Source organism: Myotis myotis, unplaced genomic scaffold (assembly GCF_014108235.1).
Source record: "Myotis myotis isolate mMyoMyo1 unplaced genomic scaffold, mMyoMyo1.p scaffold_m19_p_10, whole genome shotgun sequence".
Taxonomy (NCBI): domain Eukaryota; kingdom Metazoa; phylum Chordata; class Mammalia; order Chiroptera; family Vespertilionidae; genus Myotis; species Myotis myotis.
The window spans coordinates 57,053,989-57,075,221 of NW_023416314.1; the positions used below are offsets into that span (position 1 = coordinate 57,053,989).

The 21,233-nt window shown below is 39.7% G+C and overlaps 1 protein-coding gene across 2 annotated transcripts in view; it reads left to right on the forward strand.

Annotated features, from left to right (window-relative positions):
* Positions 1–18,791, forward strand: part of GAS2 (growth arrest specific 2) — a 119,978-nt gene extending 101,187 nt beyond the window's left edge. For both annotated transcript variants that reach the window (XM_036325670.1, XM_036325671.1), the window contains one exon: positions 17,603–18,791. In XM_036325670.1, coding sequence (XP_036181563.1) covers positions 17,603–17,821 — 219 coding nt within the window. In that variant the 3' untranslated portion in view covers positions 17,822–18,791. The remainder of the gene's footprint in view (positions 1–17,602) is intronic.
* Positions 18,792–21,233: the final 2,442 nt, after the last annotated feature.

The following is a 21,233-nucleotide window of genomic DNA, read 5'->3' on the forward strand; positions in this document are numbered from 1 at the left end:
TCGCAAATCTTGCCAGACCTCCATTATTTGAAAGCAGATCTGCATGTACATCAGTTGAGTTTGTTTGTTTTTTTAATTAGTGAAAAGGAGAACTTTATCTGAGATGTCACCATCGATTTTGACTATTTTGTAAACAATTGGCTGGATAGACATACTGGTGGAGACTACTTAGGAATGCCTTGAGGTGGATTTTTGAAGCTCAACCAATAAGACCAGCCTTAGATCTCATCACTTAACAAGTCACTGTGTGTTGCCCATTTATCCAGATACTCATTCAGCAAAAGATTATCACTCGTCCATTATGTGCAAAGATCTGTGTTCAATAATAGTCATTTATAGTTAGCACTAATAATAAATTACCTCTCAAGATACATCCTGGACATTTTGCTGCGGTCCTAAAAGGTAATCAGTAATGTAGGACGGAAATGATTCTGTCTGCCGCAGACCTCCATGAATGTTGTCTTTGTGGAAATACTGTTTATTTCAACAGGCAAACACAGATTCCTGCCTGTGTCACTGAAGGCACACAATTGATCACAAAAGGAATAGAACACCAACGGGTGGGATGTTGTTGGTGCTGGTGAGCTGCATACCTGTATCTCTTTCAGTGCCAAGCATCACACCCATAACCTCCTTCCTATTTGGTATTTTCAGTTCTATCTTTGAGGATTTATCAACAAGAAGTGAGGAAAGGCTTCTACAACTATTAAAAACTTACTCGTAGTCACCATCCTATAGATGCCCAGCAATAGCTATATAGGAGAACTACCTGGAGAATTTTAAGAAAACTACCCTCCCTAAGAAAATCCGATTCAATTAGTCTGGGATAAGGTCTGGCAATCCACATTTTAATATGCATCCTAGTAACTGTCTTTAGTTTCCCACATGAATTGTTTTTTTCTTAACACTATGAAATGGGAACAAGCTGTTTTTACAGCTGATATAGCACTTTGTTTGAGCATTTATCAGCCTTTGGTTAAGGGAGAATAGAAATTAAGACAAAATCCCTGGTCTCAAAAATACCACAGACTTCGAGTTCTGTGAAATGTGTAACATAAATCCCACTCTGTGGCTCATTACACTGTGTGTCCCTGGCCAAGTCGTTCAATCTCTGTGTTGCTTGGCAATTAAACTGCAAAGGGAGAAGCTAATACCTTTTACATAAGGTTGTCAAAGGTATTAAATGAGATAAATCGCTCAATGGGGAATCACTATTATTTATTATTGTATCATGTTCATCATCATTATGTATTGCATGTAAGAATTTATGCAATTAAATGTGATATATGTAATCTGTGTACATATAACATGCATAATTATCATGTCTATAATTAGTTTGTGTGTATATATGTGTATACATACAAACATATAAACTAAATGTTACTCTCACAAATATTCTACAGTGAAATGTAGATTTACATAGGAAAAAAAAAAGAAGCTTAGTGCTTTTTAAGCCCAGGAAAATAAATACAAGGCAGTGATGAGAAATGTTGGAGAAAAATGTGTTTACTGCTTTCATTCCAGTAGAGTTTTAACAATGCAGCACTAATTTTTATTCGAGGATGGGCCCACACTTGTGTGCTGCTGCCACCTAGTGCCGAGATGTAAGAACGTCAATTTTGCTACATTTTCGTTGACAGGTATTGAAGGTTAGAAAACAGCTTGCTTGGTACCTTGATAGCGACTTTGAAACAGACATTACATAACGTTGAGATGTGTCTGTGGGAATTTACTTGTTCCCTTTATCTCTTCAAGTATGAAATGGTTGACCCAAGTGAAATGGTTTGCAGGCTTTTTGCTCGTCACATGGCTTGTCTGTCTTGAAAGGCACCAGCGTGCCTTTGCAACATGAAATGGTGTACATTTCCTCCTCCGGTCTGCATTTCAGCACTGCACTGCTGCCCTGTGTAGCCACTGCAGCCCCTTTCTTGCGACTGTTCTTATTCCGATAGCAAAATATTCTGTGTCTTGCGTGTTAACTAATCGCGTGGGTGAAAACAACACCAAAAGGAGAGCTCAGGTGACAGGAAAAAACAAGAAATTACAGCTGAGATGGGGAAATAATTCAAATGTTTCTTACAGGAATGGTTTCAGCTTAATTTTACTTTGTATGAACAGTCATATGGTGTGGAAGAGGGTTCCTCAAATCCTGCATGGTTGACATATTGCACCAGATAATTCTCTATGGAGGGTCCTGCGAGTTGTGGGAGTGTTAGTAGCATCTGTGGCCTCTACCCACCAGACGCCAGTGCAACTACCCCTCCATTTGTGAGGACCGAAAATGCATCCAGAAATTGCCCAATGCCTCCTGGGTTGAGAACCACACATGTAAAAGCACGCTGTGGTCATTACATATAAACTAGTGATTTTTATCATTTTTAATTTATCTAGGGTTTGTAATAATTGATGACAAACATGATGTAATGCCTAGTGAATTGTAAGCAAATTCAACCAATCTATTCATTCATTTATTCAGTCATTCATATGTTTAAGGGGATGGCTGTAGATGGTAATTATGTGGCGTGAGTTGGTCAGTCATGTTGTCAGCATGGACACCTTTCTGTTAGCAAGTTCGGACTGGAGTCTGTATGTGAGGTCTTATATAAACAGGTACACTACTGGAAGTTTAGCTGAATTTGAAGCAAAGTGTTAGGAAATATAGGTTAGATGTGTGAATGAGGAGTAGGTATTGTTAATCCTTCGACATCATTATTTAACTTAAAATAAGAGGGACACAGGATGGTGTTTTACTTGAAAAACTATGGTTTCTTAGTGACCTGCAGATATTGCTATGTATCTAAGTCCCCCAAATATGTGAAGATGCTTGTACAAACAGGAACTTATCATGTGCAACGGGCGTTTGAGGAAAGAAAAGGAAGTGGCCAACGGACCCACATGGCTCAGGATTTGTTCTGTGGATTTTGTCATTTGAGAGAATTGGACTATACAGATAAACAAATAGAAAATTGTTCCAGTGCTCTGGCCAGGCCCTAGTTAGTCAAACAGTATCCCTCTTAACAGTAGGAGAAGGAAGACAAGACACAGGGATGATGGTAGATCCCAATATGTATGAGTATCAGATGGGATAAATTTATGTAAGTTATTTCTCTAATCATGTGTATATAACACACCTGTACACACATGCGTGCGCATGTACACACACACACACACACACACACGAAGAACTTTATAAAATCATGAACAGAAATGAGAGTACAGAGATAGAAAATTATGGAAATATAAAAATAGAAGATGGGCTGGTGAAAATTTTAGTGTAAACTTTGACAAGAAAAAAGATACTAGAATTTTTAAAGGTAAAAGTAAATTTAAGAGCCAGGAAAACCACCAGGCAAACTTTGTGAGGTTGTGTCTGAAAAGGGGGTGGATTTGAGGGGCAGTTTTGGTTGATAACTTCCTAGAGCATTAGATATGTGTGACTTTTACCAAGAGAGTGTGTGGCCCCAGAAAACAAAAGGCTCATTTACAAGTGAGCATGTGACCAGTCCCTAAAGAAAGAATGGATAGACACAGTTGGTTATGAATTGTTTAATTCTTCTGGACTTCATCTTTATGAAGGCCAAACAGTTTGGAAGCTTCTAAACTTCACCTACTCATATTGGAAAATGAATGATGGACATAGAACATTCAGTAATTTTTTTTTTAAATTCAAAACAACCCAATCTATTCACAATGTATAGCAAAGAGAATAGCTGTGTAGGGAGATAAAAACAAAAGATTTTTTTAAAAATCCATATACAAATAGTAATATTTTTACATATACTTTGATAGGTGAGATTGGTTTATATTTTTCCTCTATACTCTTGACCTGTTCACACAGCATGAGAAATGGAGTTAGGGGAAGAGCAAGCCTTTGGTGCCTCAGAGAAGGTTTGTGGAGCCAGTTAGGATCACAGGGACCACAGTGATCGAGCTTTGGAGAGGGTGTGGCATTCTATTAGAGTGCAGGGAGAAATAAGAACAAGGGGTCATGATCTTGGAAAGAAAGTTTCTAGAAGAGAAATGCTGAGACTTATGATTGTTCAAGAGTCAAGAACATGTTATAGAAAAGGGGAAGATAACTAAAAGGGAACCAGTACATAAAAGCAAAGTGAATGTCACAGTCTTACCTGAAGTTATTATGGTGGTTTTGCTTGGTGTTGGGAAAAATCCAAATATGTGTAATATGAAAATAACTTTAAAGTAACATTAGAGGATAAAATGAAATGAGCCATTAGGTACTATTAAAATGTTAGAAAACCCATTTGAGATTTGGGTAGCCCAGGGGTACGTAGGGTCTGAATACTGTTCCATTATACACTACTCCTGAAGTGTATCAAAGTAGGGAAAAAAGATTATAATTAATTTTGTAGTGATTTCAGATTAAATTACATCTTTATGTAGTGATGTATATGAGAATTTGCCAGCTAGTTTTCAAAAGAAGAATGTGATTTTTATAGCAATAAATTGTTTAAGGATGATGAATTATATATATTTCCTTTGTTGATGTTTTAAAAATTCTATTTTCCCCATTTTTCTTGTTTTCTTAAATAGAAGAACTGAGTATTTTAACTTTAATTTTTATAAAGAAATTCATGTATGTCATTAATAAAATGGTGCTATAAGATGTCTGACCCCAAAGAGCAAACTTGCCTCCTCCCTTTCCTTCCCTTCCCACTCCTTTCTCCTGCGTTCTCCCTGGAAGCAACTAGTTTTACCTCTTGTAGCTGCTTCTTTTGTCTCCAAGTTCTCAAGCCACACCAGTGATGCTGATGTATCTTCGTTTTTAAATTTCAGACATTTCCTATGGTACAATCATGAGCTACCTTGGGGCTTATGCGTGTACCATAGAAAATGTCTAAAAATCAATACTCAGCATTTACTTTATTGTGATCATGTAAACATTGTAGTGTGTCACAACTACTTTTCCTATTATAATAATTTCTATTTTCCTTGAAGTCCATAATGTCTCATTTTGTTGTCGTAAGTCTGAGTAAGAAGCCCTTAGCCAGAGCCCCTTGGAGAACTGTAAAAGCCATCACAATGATGTCACAGGAAGACACACCAGTTCATCTATCAGTTTCATTTCCGGTCCTTGCACATCTCCCCCTTCCTCGGGTTGGCCTCACTGTGTCACCTGAGTCTTTAACTTGTTCTTACACTGGACCCTCTATTTCCTGGATCACACATCTTTAGCTGTTTATTCCATTGTTTTTGCAGAGGCCATCCTGAGAAAATGTGTAATAACTCATTAATCTAAGACATATTTATTGAACATATATAATGAAAAAGCAGTGTTATAGGGGCTAAGATATATCAGAGAACAAAGCAGTAGGTTCCTGACTCCCTTGAGGACTTTATATTCCTGTGTATATGTATTTGTGTGTGTGTGTGTGTGTGTGTGTGTGTGTGTGTGTATGTATAGGGTTGCTAGATAAAATAATGTTCAGTTACACTTGAATTTTAGATAAACAATTATTTTTAGAATTAGTATGTTCCAAATACAGTAGGGGAATTACTTATTCTAAGAAAGTTCTTCATTGTTTATTTGAAATTTAAATTCAATGGGATATCCTGTATTTTTATATAATAAAAATCTGGCAACCCTAGTTAGGAGGAATTATGCTATATAAACAGTAAACATCAATTGTACATTGTAGAGCTTACTAGAAAGTAGCAAATGTCATGGTGGGTGGAGAAGGAAGAGTAAGGCGGGTAAGGCAGATTGGGAGTGCCAGGAGCAGAGACTGTGATTTTAAAAGAGTGATTAGGGTAAACCTCATTGAGAAGGTGAGAGATTAGCAAGAGCGTGAAGGAGGTAAGGAGTTAGCTCTGCAGTTACCTGGGGGGTAAATGTCTTCTAGACAGAAGGGACACCAAATCAGGAGCATGCTGGGAGTGGTGGAGTGTCTCAGAAAAAGCAAGGAGACAGTGTGGCTGTAACAGAGCGTATGGGGGCCCAGTGCTGAGACAGGAAGTCAGAGAGGTCACGGGAGTCCAGACCACACAGGAACTTGAAGGCCGTTGGATGTGGGGAGCCTGCAGGGTTTTGAGTAAGTTGTAGCATGAGTTGCCTTCTGTTTTAACAAGATCCCTCTTGTTTCTCTGTTGAGAATATACTGAGGGGCAAGGAAGGGCAGATGCAGGAAGAGCAGTTAGAAGGTCATTGCAGTCATCCAGGTGAGATGAAAGAACCTAGGACTAGAGATAGCAGTGGATATGGTGAGGACAGATTGGATTTGGGTGAATTTTTTCCTCTACCATTTTATTGTGAACATTTTCAAAAACACACAGAAGTCAAGTCAATACCCATAGAAGTACCATTTGGGTTGTGTAATGGACACTTTGCTTTAAGAGGAAGGAAGCTTATGTTTTCAAATGTTTTGTCAATAAAAAAGATCTGAATATATTTGGGTAATACTTTGTTTTCCATTTTAATGGGTTTACCAATATGCTAAAGGTACATGAAAAACAGCAGCAAAGTAATAGCTTTTCCAGTGTCTGGATTACAGACAATATTGTTACTTTTCAGGACTGAAGATGACACAGGTTGGAAATTGCTGGCGTGTATCATCACAAAATAACATGTGGCTCCCTGAGGGCTGATTCCTGTCTGTTGGGTTTTGGCATCAGCGTGTAAAAGAGAGAATGGGAGTGCAGACTGCATCAGACAAACGTTTGATGAGTGGAAGGAATGGGTTTCCATTGCCCCTCAGATCCCAGCTTTCCTTCCTGAATAGTTACTATATTTTGGGGGTGGATGAATTCTAGTTTCCATCAGATCAGCTACAAATCCTTCCTCTGGGCAGCTGTTCCTTCCAGCACCAGCCTCTTCCACCTCATTGCTCTCCCTGTGCTGAGTGTTCTATGAAATATTTATAACTTTGCCTTCCCTGTCTGAAGTGATGCCATAGGTAGTTAGATTGTGGTGAGGCACCTTAATTTTATTTGGCGCAGGGCTGGGGAAGTGGGGGCCTTATACCACGATAGGTAAGAACTAACCCGCTGTTGGAATCAGGTGCCCCTACATACGTTCCAAGCAGAGGCAAATGGCACTCTTGCCAGTCAATCCTTATATTCTTTCGTTAGCCTCTTCTCATGTTTGCTTCCAGAAAGGAGCTACTAAGAGTCATGAGTCTTCAATGAGACTGGGAAGTGAACTTCCTCGGAAGGAAACAACAAAAGCAGCCCAGACATTTTTTTCTGACCAGCTTCAGTAGCCAGAAGATTTCTGACTCAAAGCCCTGTTCTAGTTGGGAGGTTGGGTATTACCATTTATGGTCCCGTAGTAGTAGTTCACCCTTCAAATGAGAGTTTGAGGATTATATGTGCCCTAATGTATGTTTTATTATTAAAGACAACACATCACAAAACTGGGAATCAGAAGAGTAAATCTGTGTTCTTGCTCTGTGTTCGTGAGCCACTCAAACTCTTTAAGCCTATTTCTCCATTTGTGCAATGGGAATAGTACTGAGCAGGGGTGACAGCAAAATGACATGAGACAAGAGAAAGTACTTTGCAGACTATCAGGGATCTCTCCCCTATATGATTCCTTCAACATTTTTTTTTTTTGTTTGGGTGAATGAATCAGGTTCAAATTCATATATATTCTTCCGAGCATATATTAAACATCTTCTTTGACCTGTGGTTGGGGTATGTGCAGACTGGGCAATATGATGAGCAATGGCGACATTATAAAAATGTCAAAATGCATTCCCAAGAAAATAAGTGTTATCCATGAGAAGACAACCATGGAACTCAAGACAACCAGGACCCCTGGCAAAGCTCCTTTAGCAGGTATAGTGAAGTAGTAATGAGTATTGTCTTTAAGTCAGAGAGAATCAGATTCAAATCTAAATATTGTCAGTTCCTAGGTAAGTGATCTTGGGAAATTTTCTTAATTTTTCTGAGCTACCATTTTCTCATATGTAGATGTAGATAATACACACCACTTAAAAGTTGTTCCAAGAATTAAATAAAATCTATAAGAAGCCTATCATTATCATCACAACAACAATATTATTGTTTTAATAATAATAACAATCATCACAACAACAATATTATTGTTTTAATAATAACAACAATGGCCGGCTACTATTGAGTATCATGTGCCAGGAAGTTTTGCTACATGCTTATATATATTGATATCTTTGTCCAAACAACTCTAGGAAGAAGAAATTGTTATAATCATTTTACAGACGAGAAACTGAGGCATAGAGAGATTAACTAAATGTCTCAGAGTTGTACAACTAGTTAGTAGGAACCATATTTAGGCAGTCTGGTAAAGAGAAAACAAATGCTTACTGTTAAGCCATCCCCCAGAAGCCTTATCTAAGAAAAAGGCATCATTATTAAAGGACTGTTAGGGAAATAAAAATGAGACAGTAGATATGAAACCTGCTTTATGAACAGTAAAGCAATAATTCCAAAATATTATTTATTTTAGTAATATTTAACCCTTTATCATTTCAAATAGCTAGAGATGATGACAAACGAGTGTGCACATGTCAGCTGTGGTTAACAGAGCCTCAGTTGCCCCGGGAACAGGTAACCTGATCACTTACCTGCAAAATGCAGGTATCAGGCTTTCAACATGGCAAACCAGAGATGGAACACCTGCCATCTTACTCCTCCGTGTGGCAGGGTCCTGCAGGCAGAGAGCTGAATTCCCAGTTGCCCAATGTTGAACATATGCCATTTTAGCATAATATTAGATGGTGACAGAGTCTGTTGTCCTATAAATTAATTTAACACTCGTTCTCTGGAGAGCAGACGCCTGCATTCTAAAAACAATATTTTCACTCAAGTTATGATGGCTTGTAAAAACACACCGAACAGGGTTGACAAGGAGGTATTAGGAAGCGTATGATATCCCTGGAGGCTGGACTGATCTAAATTAAGGTAGGGTATCTCTTCTAGGCAATCCGTGTCAGAGATGGTTGCCTCTTGAAAGGATGGCTGCCTGGAGAGTGGTTAACAGAGTGGGCAGAAATGTGAGCCGTTGTGGTCCGCTAAGTGGGAAAGGACTTAATGAGAGCTGGAGTTGTGCTGAGTGTACCAAAAACTCATAAATTAAAAGATAAAAGGGAGGGGGTGAAATTTTTACTAAGTAATTTGTCATTATGTGAGCGATATTTTAAAAAATGCCAGGTGTAATGAGGACTTGTGAAGAAGTTCGCCAAGAGAATAGTATCATTAATTAATTCTGGATTCGTTCTTCCTCTTTCCTCCCTTCCCTCTTCTCCTTTTTCTCTTTCCTATCCAATTAAAAAAATTGATTAACATGAAAGAGGGAGAAACATCCATTTGTTTTTCCACCCATTCATGGATTCACTGGTTAATTCCTGGATGTGCCCTGACCGGAGTTCAAACCTGCAACCTTGGCATATGGGAATGACGCTCTAACCAACTGAGCTACCCAGCCAAGACTCCTGTCCATTTTTTAAAAATTGATTCACAAAAGACTTTCCCTTTTTCTTTTTTATGTGATTCATTCATTCTTTGACCTAAAAGCTATCTTTCAAGCAATTCTCTAAACAGTAGTTGATGTGGATTATCTTTCACATCCCAGTTTTTTCACTGTGTCTTCTAAAGACAAATAATTTCCTCTTTTCCCTTATCTTTCCAAAAATATGCAATGTCTGCTACTTATCACATATTGTAATTGTTGACAGGTATGCAAACCATGCCACCCTTTCAGGAGGTCACAGGGAATTAGAGAGAGATAGACAAGTAAATAAGGTAACAAAGTATTAAAGGCACTTTGCAGGAAATTCACAAGGTTCAAAGAAGGCAATGTAAAGGTTAGAGAGTACAAAGGTCCTATATAATAAAAGCATAGTATGCAAATTGTCCCCTTGACCTGGAGTTCCTCCAGGAGTTCAACCAGGGGTGGGGCCGGCCAGGGGAATGGAGGGAGGCACCAGAAGGAGGGAGGCTACTGCTGGGGGAAGGGAGGGAGCACCTGGCTGGCAGCTGGCAGCCCCTAGGGACCCTATCAGTGCACAAAATTCGTGCAATGGGCCTCTAGTATTTCATAAAGGCATTGATGCCTGGGTGAAGCATTAGTAGGTGTTAACTTTGTTCATTCACTCATTTAGCAAATATTTACTGAGTGCCCATTGTATACTTGGCACTGTGCTGGGCCCTCTGGGGATGAAATATCACAAGGAATAACTTTGCCTGGCACTTAACAAATGAATATTTGTTAAATGGCCAAAGGAAGGGACTTCATTTGAATTCACCTGGTGAATGAGGAGCATTTTTCTGCATGCAGAAAAGCATAACACTTTCAGGGGATTCCAAAGAATTCAGAATATTTATGGGGTAGGTACTTTGGAGGGTGGCATGGGCACAGACAAGAAGGGCACAGTATAGCTGCACAGGTGTGCAGTGCACAACCTGCACAGTTGTATGTGGTCATTCTGGCATAGAGAGAAATCAGGTGGGGAAGGAATTCCTGCTGGGCCATGAAGTGCCTGGTGTGTCAGACAGTTGTTCTCAAGGGGGTTGGTGGGACAGAGGTAGGTGAGGGGTATCAGGTTTGCTGGCGGATTGTTTCTCCAAATTATGTATGCTTTTGCCCTAACCTGGAGGTACAGATTCCACCCAGTCCCAACACATACACAATAGTGATCTCCCAGAATCTTTGACTTCTTGTGAGGATAGAGTCCTATTCCTCGGGTGGGTTGGAGATAAAAATAGCCGAGAAACTCTGCCGAGAACCACTCATGGTGTTTAGCCATGGCAGTGGCGTGATCAGATCGTCCCTGTAGTAAGACCACTCTGGCCCTGGACTACAGGGTGAATCAGTGGAGAGTGAGAGACCACGAGGGCACCCGCTGGAGAGCTTTACATCCTCAGGGTTTAAGGACATTGGTATTCAGAGCACTCGGCAGATACTCCTGCTTGTCTCTGTTTTCAAGGTCACCGACATAAGATTGGAATCAGAATGAAACAGATTTGTCAGTGTTGTCCTGACACCTGAAGCCTTTCACAGGGATTATGATTTAGGGCAGATGTGAACATGCAAGCTGGTCTCTGCTGGGGAATTAATGAAGGAAAGCTACCAGATAGGAGCATGAAGCATTTAGCTTGAATGGCATAGAGGTATACAGCTTGATCACCTCAAAAATCAAATGCATTACCAATAAATCCACAGTAGTTTCTGGCTGTTCTGTGAGACAAATGTATTTGTTTCTTTTTGTTTAGTAAAACCTAGGATAGTCTGTGATCTCTATAAATATTGGCTATGCCTCGTCAACAAAAAATGAAGTTGATGTATTTGTTTTTAAAGACTAATTAATTTTCCCAAGAGAAGAAAAAGACCTATTTTTTCTTGCTTTAAGCTCTTAGTATCTACTCTACATAATGTGATTCTACTCTGTCTCTCCAAGCTCCATAATTAAGCGGGAAAACATCTCTTTTCTGAAATCCTGGTGTCATATATGAGAGCCAGAGTACTGACCCCTGATACCACAGTGACATCAGACTTACAAGGAGCTATTGATTAACCACTTCTACACCTTTTAAAGTTTCCTGTTATGTTCTAAATTGATATGGGAGAATTAACATTTCTTTTCAACCCATTTTTTTTTCTTTGAATTCAGTACCTGGGTGAGCTGTAGCACTTGTTGGTTATGAGACAGTTTTTATCTTATAATGTCAGGAAGGTAAGATTGAAAGGTGGTACTAGAAAGCAGGCTTTAGGTCAACACATACTAGCCTAACCAATTGTGCATTAAATCTAGTTAAGACAAAGTTAGGACTGATCTGAGGTTGCAAACCACTGCTGGGTCAGTATAGTAAGCGATTCACCCACCTTTAAGTATTGAATTCATTTTAAAGTAACACTTTTTGGATTAGTACAGGTCAATCATAAATCCAAGTATTTGGTTGGGAATAAAGTGGATGTGATTTCTAGCCTGGCTCTGGGGAACCCCCTCTGTGACCCTTTGTCTGTCTGTACATCTGTGAAAGGAGAGTATTGCCAATGACCTCAATGTTGTGTGTGTTTTTTAATGTTCTTCTTTTTCCCCCCCAAGGTATATTTGTGGACTACCTGGCATTTAGTATGTTCTCTAATATTATGACTCTATGTCATTTGAGGGAAAAAGGTTCCCTTTGGCTGGCACATAGGAAGAGGCCTTCTTTGAAAACTACACATAATTAAGCATTAGTATAGGCCCAAGTCATTAAACAAAATGCGTTTGATAAGAATGAGAAGGCTTCTTCCCATTACTGAAAAAAATTACTAAAAAAACAGCAACATAACATTGAGGCAGATAGATTCTTTTCTCTGGGGGCAAGAAATGTGACTCAGAGACATCAAAAAAGAAAATGCTTGCAACATGTGTAACAACCCAGATCTGCTTACAGAACACCCTTAAGGCCATTGGGAGAAATACTGAGGCAAGATTTTTATTATTGTGTCCCCTTCCTCCTTTCATACTAAGAAATGTTGTCATCTGCAGGAATCTCTTTCCCTTTGTTGGGATCAGGGGCATAGTGAGAAATGAGGCTGATTGTAAAAAATAGTAACCGTCAGAATAGAACTAACGTGCAAAAAAACACTGTTTGCGGCATGCACTGGGGAAGACTTATAACAACTCTCACTTATTTTTCTTTACTCAAGAAGAAATGCAACCAGCAGCAGCATAGAAATTCAATATTAAATACCCAATTGACATGTGCACTGATGCTCCTGGGGTCAAGAGGAGTTATGTTTTGGAAGGAAGAACACAAAATTGTTCAACGTTGTGAAGCATCAAAAATAAAAGAGCCGTAGATATACCCTCATCAGAGAATCAAAGCCCAGTCTTGCTTATGCCAACAGATACCTGGCAAAATATATCCTGTCATTACTGGACACATGCTTATTTCTGAAATAATTAGGGCCCCTAGGGGATGATCTTCTGAAATTCAATCCAATGTTTAGTTAGGGTTTACTAGAACGTAAACACTAGAAATCATTTTACATGAGCATTTAATCTGCTTAAGCTACTTATGACTATTTCTAACATTGATGTTCCATTCCCTGCCTGTGATGAATTATCACAAGTAAGTAATTAAGCAGACAGACATGAAAAACCAAATCTAGGAATTTGACAGAATAACTGGGCATGGTAATAATGAACTGGTTCTGCCCTGATTTGCTGAGTGAACTTGCACAAGCTATATAAGAGCATCAGCTATTCTCTCAAGAGCATCCATTTTTCACAAAATGGGAGTAATACTGATAGTGATATACCGAAGTAGAGCCTGTGGCAATATACCCGGAAAGGACTACTCTATGATTGCAGTATTAACATTGTTCTGAGCGCCCATACATGAGATTCCCAAAATGAGAAATACGTCACCACTCTCTTCAGAGAGCCCAAACATTATTAAAGGGGGCATACAGGTAAAGTAGCAATTGCAATATGGTAGAAGGAGTGAAACAATAAAATCAGGTGTAAACTAAACAGAATACAGTCAGGAATACTTCCTTGGTGAGAGGTGTGATCATAGATTTTTCAGGTGGAGGTGATGTTTGAATTGGGGAGGTTTGTGGTCATGGTAAATAGGGAGAATAAAGCAGAAAGTCCACAGTTAGAGCAGATGTGAAAAATGTGCCAAAAGAAAGAGTATTTTTTCTGGGCACAGAAAACTGAAAGAATTCATGGGTCCCAAAGCACAGAAAACTGAAAGAATTTATGGGTCCCAGAGCTCAGGGCAGGGCAGTTGAGGTTTCAGGGCTGGTCATGGAGAATAATGTATGCAAATAAAGGGAACTAAATCTCAGCCTACTGGAGAGAGGGAGCCAGTGAAGGTATTTAGGCAGGAGACAATCAATTTTGCATTTTAAGGAATTCTTTTTGGTAGTAAATTAATAAATGGATCAAGAGAGGGGAAGGCTCGAGGCAGTCAGGCATTTACAGTAGCCCAGGGAAAAGGTGAGGCACTGAATGAAACAGTAGCAATGGTAGCAAATACCCTGAGAAATGTTTAGGAAGGAAATGAATGTGTTTGGTTTCTGACTCATTACAGAGATGCGCATGCCATCAACCTTACTAGCAAAGGCTTGAGGGCCCTTCCAGTGTGAGGTGATGGACAGGGATGTCTTTGCATTTTGATTCTCAGGGAAGAGGCAGGGGCTAGCGTTATAATTTGGAAATAAGAGTAGGTTGGGTAGTGAAAACCATAAGATTGCAAATAGAATGAGAAAAGTCATGGAGAATGGGTAAATCCTTCAGGATCCTTTAGAGCAGCAGAACTTAAAAATAGCAGAAATCGCACCTATAAAAGAGGCAGAGGGAGAATAATCAGATAGCTAGGTAGCAGGAGATCCAGGGCAGAGAGTCCTGTCAGAGAGAGTAAAGGAGTAGGGAGATTCAAGGAAGGAATGGTGGATACTATCAGAGAGCTTACTTGAGTGATCAAAAATTATAAGGATTGAGGACCATCTATTGGAGTTGATAACTCTAGAAGCCACCTGGTTCCTTTTCCCAGTGCAGTCAGTTGAGGTTAGGGGCAGAAGCAAAGCCGACTGTGGGTAGGACAGTGAATAGCAAGTTAGAAGTGGTGACACTGAGTGAAAACTGAGCTATCAGGAATATCAGATGTAAGGAGAAAGCATGAGAACAGAGTAGATGGGGTGGAAGGAGAAGAGTTTTGCTTTGGACACAAGTGGGAGAGGCTTGAATATGTTTACTTCCTGAAGGTTATGGACCATTATATGATAAATTGGACAGCGAGAAGAGAGAGGGGATGTTCCATGCAGCAAGGTTCTGCATGAGTGGCAATGGGAACGGTGATGTAGGGAGAGGAATTGACCTTGGGCAGAAAGACATTTTTTTCTGTAATTAGAAAGGTGGAAGGAAGGATAAATGTAGGATGAAGTAAAATAGCCAGTGAAGGTGCCAAGAGAGAGGAAGCCGGGCCTAATAAAGGTGAAGCCATCAGAAGATGGATGACAATGGAGAGAGGGAGGGTGAGAATAAGAAGAGAGGAATAGGACATGGAGCCAAGTAAAACAGAAAGGAAAAGAATTAATTGCAATTGGCCCTGGAGTTGGAAAGAGTTCTTCGGCAGAGCTCAGCAGCTGGCCCTGGTTTAGAAGGACGATTTCTACACTTGCTCCAAGATTGGGGTTTTGTAGGCAAGCACTGGTGGGGAGGGAGAAAAGAGTGACAGAGATCTGGTTTATAGCATGTTGATTTGCTTTTAGGTTAAACAAGAGGGGTTTTGTTTAGGGAGATGAAAGTGGGTGTTACATTTTTTTCTTGAGACTGACCACATACCAAGAAAAGGCAGGGGACTTCTACAGGGCTATGAACCCCAATGGTCCTTATTCCCAGGCTTGAAACTGTTGCCCACTGGTCCACTGACTTTCTTAGCAAATTATAGGTTGCTGATTATCTACAGGAAGGATATGGAAGAGGAGGTGGTCAGACATTTAATTCCTATACTATGCACATTCAGTATGACTGTTTCATGTTGGATCCACTTTGCTTGGGCCTATGGATTCACTAGATTCTGCAAAGAGAGTTTGCACTTAAACATTTACTGTTTTTCAAAGTTGTTAACTAATTGTTTAAAAATTATTCTTCTGGTTGAAATAGCCTCACACTGAAATGAACTTGGTCATTCTGCCAAAGATGTTTAGAAGCAATTCTAACTGTAATTTTCAGGGCTAAGAGATGCCAGCAATTCAGCAATAGGCAAAGCCACTTTCCAAGAACAGTGGGAGGAAGGGTCAAAGTAGGATTTTGACACCAACCTTTGTTCCAGCAACTCCCAAGTTTTGGAAGCAGGCAGTACAGGCACACACAGGAACTTGTGGGACTGGGAATAGGACAGCCTGGTTAAGCCCTGAGGAACTTTATATATACGGAGGATCTGTCGTGGTAAGAGCACTAGATTGGAAGTCAGGAAACCTGGGTCCTATTCTAAGCAAATCACAGAAAAGACCTTGGCCTCAGTGTCTTCATCTGAAACAAAACAAAACAAAACAAAACAGAAAACATGGACTGCTGTGGACTGCACCAGGGGAGGCAAAATAGTTAAAAGCCAAATCCTGACTCCTTGTACCTGCTTTCTATTTCAGGGACTCCCATGAGATTTTGTTTAACATGTAGAATCTGCTGCTAAAATAAGTTTAAAAACTCTTAGCTAGAATGTGTTCCCTAAGACTTGTCTATTCTAAAATTCCAGTATTCTAAATGGGAATAACCTGTGGTCCTACTTGATGTAACTCTCATGAGTCTAACAGTTTTAATTTTTGACACTCAGCACGTTTGTTATTTGATTTTGAAGACAGCTTCGTGCCAACCACGACTTGGGATTTCTTAGCTTGAGTCCGTGGGTGGATTTCTGGGCTCTGTGAAACCCCTAAGCACACATGCAGGACTTGGTGGGTATGGGCACACAGAAAGATTTCAAAACTTTCACCAGGTCCTCAACAAGTGGATGGAAGCAGTAAATGAACACAAGCTATCCCCGGCTTGGTGGGAGTCAAAGACATAGAGCATCAATTTTAGGGATAGTGGGTGCTGAACTGGCATTTTCCACTTTAAAAAGTCAGCTACACATTTCACTTTCACGTTACACCGTCGGTAACATTCACAAGAAAATTGCACAGGTCTTTCCAATAAAGGGAGGAGAAAAGACCAAGACATACTCTGAGAAGAGCTGTCCGGATCGCAAGTTGACACACAGATTTAAACAGAACGGATAGTTCCTGCAATGAGAACAACTTCCCAGATCCCCAAGATTACATGGCCAGTATGTCTTCATAACATTGTGGGCCGGGGACAGTGTCAGCAAGGTCTGGTGATGGTGCCACCTTGCCCCGTGAGCTTACATTTTCCGAGAGATGCCAAGTTCAAATTCTGTGGCTCTCCATGCCAAACCTCAACTTGCATGTTTTTGCTGGAGAAAGAACCACACATTCTTCACCTTTTCAACCTGTAGCCTTGTTAACCTGGAGTTCTGAACGGCTCACAGGCCTGAAGGTAAGTTTTCTTAAAAAGATGTATTCTAAAGTAATAAGGAAGCATAAGAGTAGAGGAAAACAAACGTGTTTGGCCAATTCAATAACATCTTGCCTTGGAAGACCTCTGTTTTCCTGAGTGCATTTGCAGTTCTATTTGGCATCAAATATTTGTGTGATTATTAGTGTTATATTCAATAGCAGACATTTCCGTAATCTTCTAAGTCCCGGTTCCAAGGCGGATACCCTGGTGGGGAGAATAGAAGCACTGATCTGAGGCAGCAGCAGGAAAGGGGGCGGGAGGGTCAGAGATGGCCTGTAATGGGATATCAGGTGTCAGAGAAACGCCTCCTGACACATTAAACCAATCCAGGGGTTGGACTCAGACCCATTCACAAAGCCGGGCGAGCCTGGCTTCTGGGATGTGGACCCGGACCCACTCGCGTGGCATAAACGAAGCCTCTTTCATAAACGGTTCGCTAAGTCAGTCGCTATGACGCCCCGAGCAGACAGACAACCGGGCGTGAAAAACCAGACAGACCAAACGCAGTAACAACACTTAGAGCTGAAAGCTGACTCGAGATACTGTAAGAATGCTCGGAATTTAACACGCTTGCTCTCCTTTCATTGCAGATGCTGCACAACAAACACGTCATGGTCCGCGTGGGAGGAGGATGGGAAACGTTCGCGGGGTATTTGTTGAAACACGACCCCTGCCGGATGCTGCAGATCTCCCGTGTGGATGGCAAAACGTCCCCCATCCAGAGCAAGTCTCCAACCCTTAAGGACATGAATCCAGATAACTACCTGGTGGTCTCTGCCAACTATAAGGCTAAGAAGGAGATTAAGTGAAACTAGTTGGTCAGGACAAGGGGACTCTCAGAATGGCCTGTATCCACTTCTCCAGGGTAGTCAGCTTAGTTCACATGCTCTGAAAATTACTTTGGAAAAAGGTGTCACCCACAGGGAAGTGTCATCATATTGGAAAAGGTTCACAGAGTAGCACTATTTATTTTAATGCTTCTGTAGAAAATGACCTATGAAAAGGCATTCTAAACTCAGATTTAGATTAGACAAACTGGAAGCAAATTATTACTTCTCAACAGGCGAATACAGTATTTAGAAATACAAATCTAGCTAGAGGTAAAAAAAAACACAACCTGTTATTAGAAGAAAAAAAAATTTTTTTTTTAGGATTTCTAGATAAAACAGAAAGTGCCTGCTTTATGTCTACAGAGTAAAAGCACCCCAGACATTTTTTTTAACTGCCAGATTTTTAAAAAGTGACAATTAGTGTGATAATGTGCTACTAAAAACATCCAACAGCACTATCAATAAGTACAGAGTATTCACAACAGTAAAACTTTACTGGAAAGGCCACTTTAGAAAAGTTTACATTCACTTGGAAGATTGCCTTAAAGTTTATCCCTTACCTGTGACCAAGTATCTTGGTACTTTTGGAAGTTTTCAGTACACCCACTAGAGAACCGCTTATGAATTGCCCCACACATTCCTGAGAAACATGGCTGTGTCGAGGCTGACAGTGTCATTCACACACATAAGCTGACATACATTTATATTTTGACAGAGTAAATTGTACAGTCCAATGTTCATTGACTTCATGTTATTTGAAAGCATTCTTATTAAAATATATCTTTAGTTAATCCTACTTTGCTATGCTGTCTAGTAAAGTCTATTCACTGTAGCTAATAATGTTACAGACTTATGTATACCCTTGTACACCCAGGACAGAGCTGTTTTGTACCCATAAACAGCAAAATATTGTCCTTGCTGATTCAAGAATTAAAGAGATAAATTGAAAAAAAAATATGTCTCGATATCAATGCTTCATTCGGAAATGAAGATAATCTTCAAATGGCATCTTTCCCTGAGAGTTAAAGGAGAAGTCAAATTTTAGTTAGTTGGTACCTCCTGTACTGTGGGCCACTGAATGATGGTGTGTGTTCGTCTAAGCCAGGGGTTCTCAACCTTCCTAATGCCGCGACCCTTTAATAAATACAGTTCCTCATGTTGTGGTGAGCCCCAACCATAAAATTATTTTCGTTGCTACTTCATAACTGTCATTTTGCTACTGTTATGAATCGTAATGTAAATATCTGATATGCAGGATGTATTTAGGCGACCCCTGTGAAAGGGTCATTCAACCCCCAAAGGGGTCGCGACCCACAGGTTGAGAACCGCTAGAGTGGAGTCTAGGTTTTTCCATAGGTGGCCCCTCAAGTGCTGCTACCTTGAGGATCTATAGTCGGAGTTAATGTCATTTCCTCATTTTTCAACAACAAACGCCCACTTTTTAACTTTTTTCTCCAGAAAGTCAGGGATGAAGTATCTGTCTGCCACATGACCGATTTAATCAAAGCAGACACAACCTGTTAGTAGGGAAGTTGTTTTGTGTGTTTTTTTAAAAAACATTAAATTGGGGTGACATTGGTCTACATGAACATGTAGGTTTCAGGTGTGGTTTCTTTGTTACAAGATCTGCATATTGCACTGTGTGTCCACCACCCAAAGGCAAATTTTCGTGTCACCTTATATTAGGACACAATATGGACGTTGTTTAACAGGCATAGTGTAATGTGGTGCTGCTGGAAGTGGGAGTAATCCTTCTGGGGGAAAAAAAATTAAAGTTTTGTAGGAAATGAAATCACCTGGGAACAGTGAACAATTGTACTCTCTCAAAAAACAGATATTGAGTGATAGGATTTTTATGTTACTAAACGAACACTGAATTTCCCTGTATAGTAACTGGCAACAACAGTATTTCCATCAAAACTTTCTCCTGTGCTTAAATTTTTCCTGTAAATATATTTTTAATAATTAAAAATAATTTTGTTTAGTTAAAAATATCTAGGTTAACTAAACTATTAATCTCTTCATGAATTTTGTTTTCTGATGTTAACACCACAAATGTATGTTACAGTACTGCAGTCAGAGTATGAGAGGGTCTCCTTGGGCTACCACGGTATCAGAGAACTGTGTTCCTTTCTGAAGAGAGAATCCATTTCTTTGCCCTTTCTACCTTCCAGAGGCTGCCTGATTTCCTTGTTTCATGTCCCCCTTCCTGTCTTCAGAGCAAACAATAGAATCCCACAATGATGCTTCTTCGTTTACATCTCTTTGACCACAGGTTGGAAAGGTTCTCTGCTTTTAAGGATCCATGTGATCACCTAGATAATCCGATATCATTTCCCCATGTTATGATCATTAACTGAATCACATCTGCAAAATACCTTTTGCCATGTAATGTAACATGCTCCCCAGATTCCAGGGATTAGGATGTGAACATGTTTGGGGGAGAGTGGCATTATTCTTCCTGCCTATATCACATCATTTAAGTGTCACCAAGAACAGGGTGGTAAATGACATTGGGGTCTAGCTGCTGCTAGCTGGATGGCACTCGACACCAGGAATATGGACAATGAGACCACATTCAGAAGGAAATGGCCAAATGCAGATCGCTCTTACTGACTGCCTACTGAAAATACTGTTCTTTTTTTCAAATTTGTTTTGGCTATTATACATGCTCAATCTCCATATAAATCTTAGGATCATCTTGTCATTTTCCCTGAAAAACCTTGCTGATATTTTGCATTGAATTCATTGAGCAACTTGAGAATTGCTCTCTTGACAATATTGATTCTCCCAGTCTGTGAACATGCAATGTCTCACCGTTTGTCATAAAAAATTATTTCAGCAACATTTTGTAGTTTTTAGTTCAGATCTTTTACTTGTTTTTCCTAAATATTTTATCCTATTTGATATTACAATTGGAGTAATATTAATTTTCAGATTATTTTATCTTTCAAATAGAAATAGAATTGACCTTCATATATTTAGTATTCTGCAAACTTGCTTAATTCATTTCATCTTGCGTAGGAATTTTATCTTGTGTAGGCATTTTCTACATGAGACACTTTATATTCTTTTTAAAACCTATGCTAAATAGTTCTAATCTCCAACTAAAAAATTTAGAATGAGAAAATGGTACGTTAGGAGTTATTAGGTAGATTGAGGAGTTTAGGATAACTCTTTGACTTCTGACTTATGGGATGAAATAGATTCCAAGCAATAGCCTACAGAGAGCCAGTTTCTGTGTAGAACTAATTAGTTCCATTTGAGATAAGTTTGAAGTACTTACAACAGATTGCTCAAACCTGTTTTTATGGCTGAAAGATATTAACTCAAAACTTCACAACTCAAGTATGGTGCTACAAGAATAGACAATGCAATTCAGGATACAATA